This window comes from Oryx dammah, unplaced genomic scaffold (assembly GCF_014754425.2).
Source record: "Oryx dammah isolate SB20612 unplaced genomic scaffold, SCBI_Odam_1.1 HiC_scaffold_13, whole genome shotgun sequence".
Classification (NCBI taxonomy): Eukaryota; Metazoa; Chordata; class Mammalia; order Artiodactyla; family Bovidae; genus Oryx; species Oryx dammah.
In genome coordinates, this window is record NW_024070197.1 from 2,049,510 (window position 1) to 2,052,791 (window position 3,282).

Below are 3,282 nucleotides of genomic sequence, written 5' to 3' on the forward strand. Positions count from 1 at the left end.
CCATCCACCCATCCACCACCCATCCATCCTTCCATCCACCCATCCACCATCCTTCAATTTATCCATTTAACCATCATCCATATGTCATCCATCCATCCTTCCATTCATCCATCATCCACCCATCCTTCCATCCATTATCCTGTATCATCCATCTGCCCAACATTCACTAGCCACATATACTGGCCACTGGTCTGTGCTCGATGGTGGGGGTGCAGGTGAATCAGACTCAATTCCTGCTGTGTAGGCATTTGTAACACTGCTGGGGAGAGAGAGGCTGGTACAGGAGAAAATAAGACGTCACAAACCCTGCTCTCATGGAACCTGTGACCCATGGAGGCCTTGCACATCTTACAGGCTCTTCACACTTAGTATGTCCAAAAGAGAACTTGTGGCCATCACCCTTCCACCCATCAAAAGATAAGCTGTTACTTTTTGTTGATAAAATAAATATCCGTGCATTCATATTGATATAATTACTTGAATAAATAAATCGAGCAGAAACATCGAGTCTCCCTCACAGAAGCATTCCAACGGATACATGTAGCAGAAATAAGAGAAACAGAAAATCACCATCGTGCAAATACTGCAGCAATCATTTTGGCAGACAAGATCCACAGATGGATGCTGCAATTCGTGGGGGGAAAGTTTGAGGAGGGATAGAATATCTGCAAAGTTCCCAGTGATCTCAGCCGGATTATCTACCAATTACAAAGGCGAAAATAGTAGCTGGTTGGTGATCAAACTTAACATCACGGGTAGTAAGACACCTCGCCAACACGTCATCTCTGATAAAGCAGGTCGAGGACAAGTTAACACGATTTCTGCAGGGCAATCACTCCCACCCGCCGTGTCACAGATTGTTGTGAGGGCTCGGTTATGTCCCACTTGTTGCGACCCCATGGACTGTAGCCCGCCAGGCTCTTCTGTCCACGTGATGTCCCAGGCAAGAATACTGGAGTGGGTTGCCATTTCCTCCTCCAGGGGAGTCTTCTCGACCCAGGAGAGCTTCTGGCGTCTCCAGCCTTGGCAGATGAATTCTTTTTACTACCGCGCCACCTAAGAAGTCAGTGATTTAACCAGGGTTCAGACACAAGTCTATGTGTCTTCAAGGGCAGGAGCCGTGATACCCAGGACTCGCCCACCCCTCCATCTCCACCAAGGGAAACGGGAAGTGAGAATTTCTAAACAGGGAGCGGGAAGGAGCCTGGACTTGGACCCGAGGAGGCTCTCTGAGGCCAGCCACCAGGCCCCCGCCCGTGGTAAGGAGAAACAGAGGACGGGGAGACGGCAGGAGGAGCTGGGCTTACCTTCCCGCGGGATGCAGGCCTCTGCCAGTCCCAGGAAAAGCAGAATCAGCAAGAACATCTTCAGAGAGGGCCCTGACTTGTGGACAGTGGGCTTGGGGGTTGGGGTGGGTGAGCTCCTTCCAGGACCAACGGGACTCTGGTCACTCGCTGTTCTCCCAGATTCCAAGGGCAGAGCTAACTGCCCACACACACCCTCCAGCCACCTGGAGGCTGACAGGTGTCTGCTCTGTGCCCACGACACCAGGGGCTGACACAGACTGCTTCTTCCCATTGGTGTCTGCTTATTTATCTTTTTTTTTTTTTTTTTTAGGTACCTGGATAAGAGTTAAGTGCATCGGGTACTTTTCAAAAATTTTTATTTATTTATTTAGCAAGCTCCGGGAGTTGGTGATGGACAGGGAAACCTGGAGTGCTGCAGTCCATGGGGGTCGCAAAGAGTCAGACATGACCAAGTGACTGAACTGAACTGAACTGATTTAGCTGTCCAGGGATCTTACTTGTGCCCTGTCGGATCTAGTTCCTCAAGCAAGGATCGACTTGAGTCCCTGACACTGGGAGCTCAGAGTCTTAGCCACTGGACCACCAGCGAAGTCCTTGCTTATTTATCCTAAAACAACATTTTAGAATAATTTTATGCTGAGCCTGATCTTTGTCATCCTGTGACTCCCATCTCCTGTTTATGTAGGACCTGTGACCTATAAGTGGGTTTTTAAAATATTCTGAGGGCTTCCCTAGTGGCTCAGTGGTGAAGAATATGCCTGCCAATGCAGGAGACCAGGGTTCGATCCCTGGGTCAGGAAGATCCCCTGGAGAAGGAAATGGCAACCCCCTCCAGTATTCTTGCCTGGAGAATCCCATGGACAGAGGAGCCTGGCTAGCTACAGTCCATGGAGTCTCGAAAAGTCAGATACAACTTAGCGACTAAAGAGCAACAGCAACAAATGATATGTTACCCATACATCTCTTAAGAAGTGATTTTTGGGAATTCCCTGGCCGTCCAGTGGTTAGGACTCGATACTTTCACTGCCGAGACCAGGGGTTGGATCCCTGGTCAGGAACTAAGATCTCACAGGCCACACAGCAGGAAAAAAAAAAAGTCAAAAAAAGAAAAAAAGATTATTTCAGGCATGAAGTATTCAAAGTCCTTTACTTTCATGCACAGTATACTGATCATTTCTCCAAGCCTTCAACTATTTAACAACCACTGCTTTGTAAGCATAAGTTTTTTAAAAATTGTGTTTTGGCCACAGGGCTTTCAGGATGGAGCTGGAGATTGTCATCCTGAGTGAAGTAATTCAGACAGAGAAAGACGAATACCATACGGTATCACTTACATACGGAATCTAAAAAAAAAAATGATACAAATGAATTTATCTACAAAATAGAAATGGAATCACAGTTGTAAAAAACAAACTTCTGGTTACCAGACAGTAAGGGAAGAAGAAGAAATTCAGAGATTGGGACTGACATATACACACTAAAGTGTCAGTCACTAAATCGTTTCGGGCTCTGCGACCCCAGGGACTTTAGCCCCCCGGGCTCCTCTGTCCATGGGACTCTCCAGGCAGGAATACTGGAGTGGGTTACCTTGCCCTTCTCCAGGGGATCTTCCCGACCCAGGGATCGAACCTACATCTCTTGCATTGGCAGGCATATTCTTTACCACCGAGCCACCAGGGAAACCCTGTTTTCTGCACTGCAGTCGGATTCTTTACCATCTGTACCATCAGGGAAGACCCACGATTCGTTATGAAAGTGAAAGCTGCTCAGCTGTATCTAGCTCTTTTCAACCCCATGGACGGTAGCCCGTCAAGCTCCTGTGTCCATAGGATTCTCCAGGCAAGAATACTGGAGTGGGTAGCCGTTCCTTTCTCCAGGGGGTCTTCCCAACCCAGGTCTCCCACATTGCAGGCGAATTCTTTACCCTCTGAGCCACCAGGAAAGAGTCCTCATAGTATTTCTTATTTCTGCAAAA

At 48.0% G+C, this 3,282-nt stretch overlaps 1 protein-coding gene across 1 annotated transcript in view; it reads right to left on the bottom strand.

Annotated features, from left to right (window-relative positions):
• Positions 1-1,642, bottom strand: part of EDDM13 (epididymal protein 13) — an 18,738-nt gene extending 17,096 nt beyond the window's left edge. The window contains exons 1-2 of the mRNA XM_040253773.1: positions 1,622-1,642; positions 1,308-1,398 (exon numbers count right to left, since the gene is read on the bottom strand). Coding sequence (XP_040109707.1) covers positions 1,308-1,398; positions 1,622-1,642 — 112 coding nt within the window. The remainder of the gene's footprint in view (positions 1-1,307; positions 1,399-1,621) is intronic.
• Between the last annotated feature and the right edge of the window lie 1,640 nt (positions 1,643-3,282).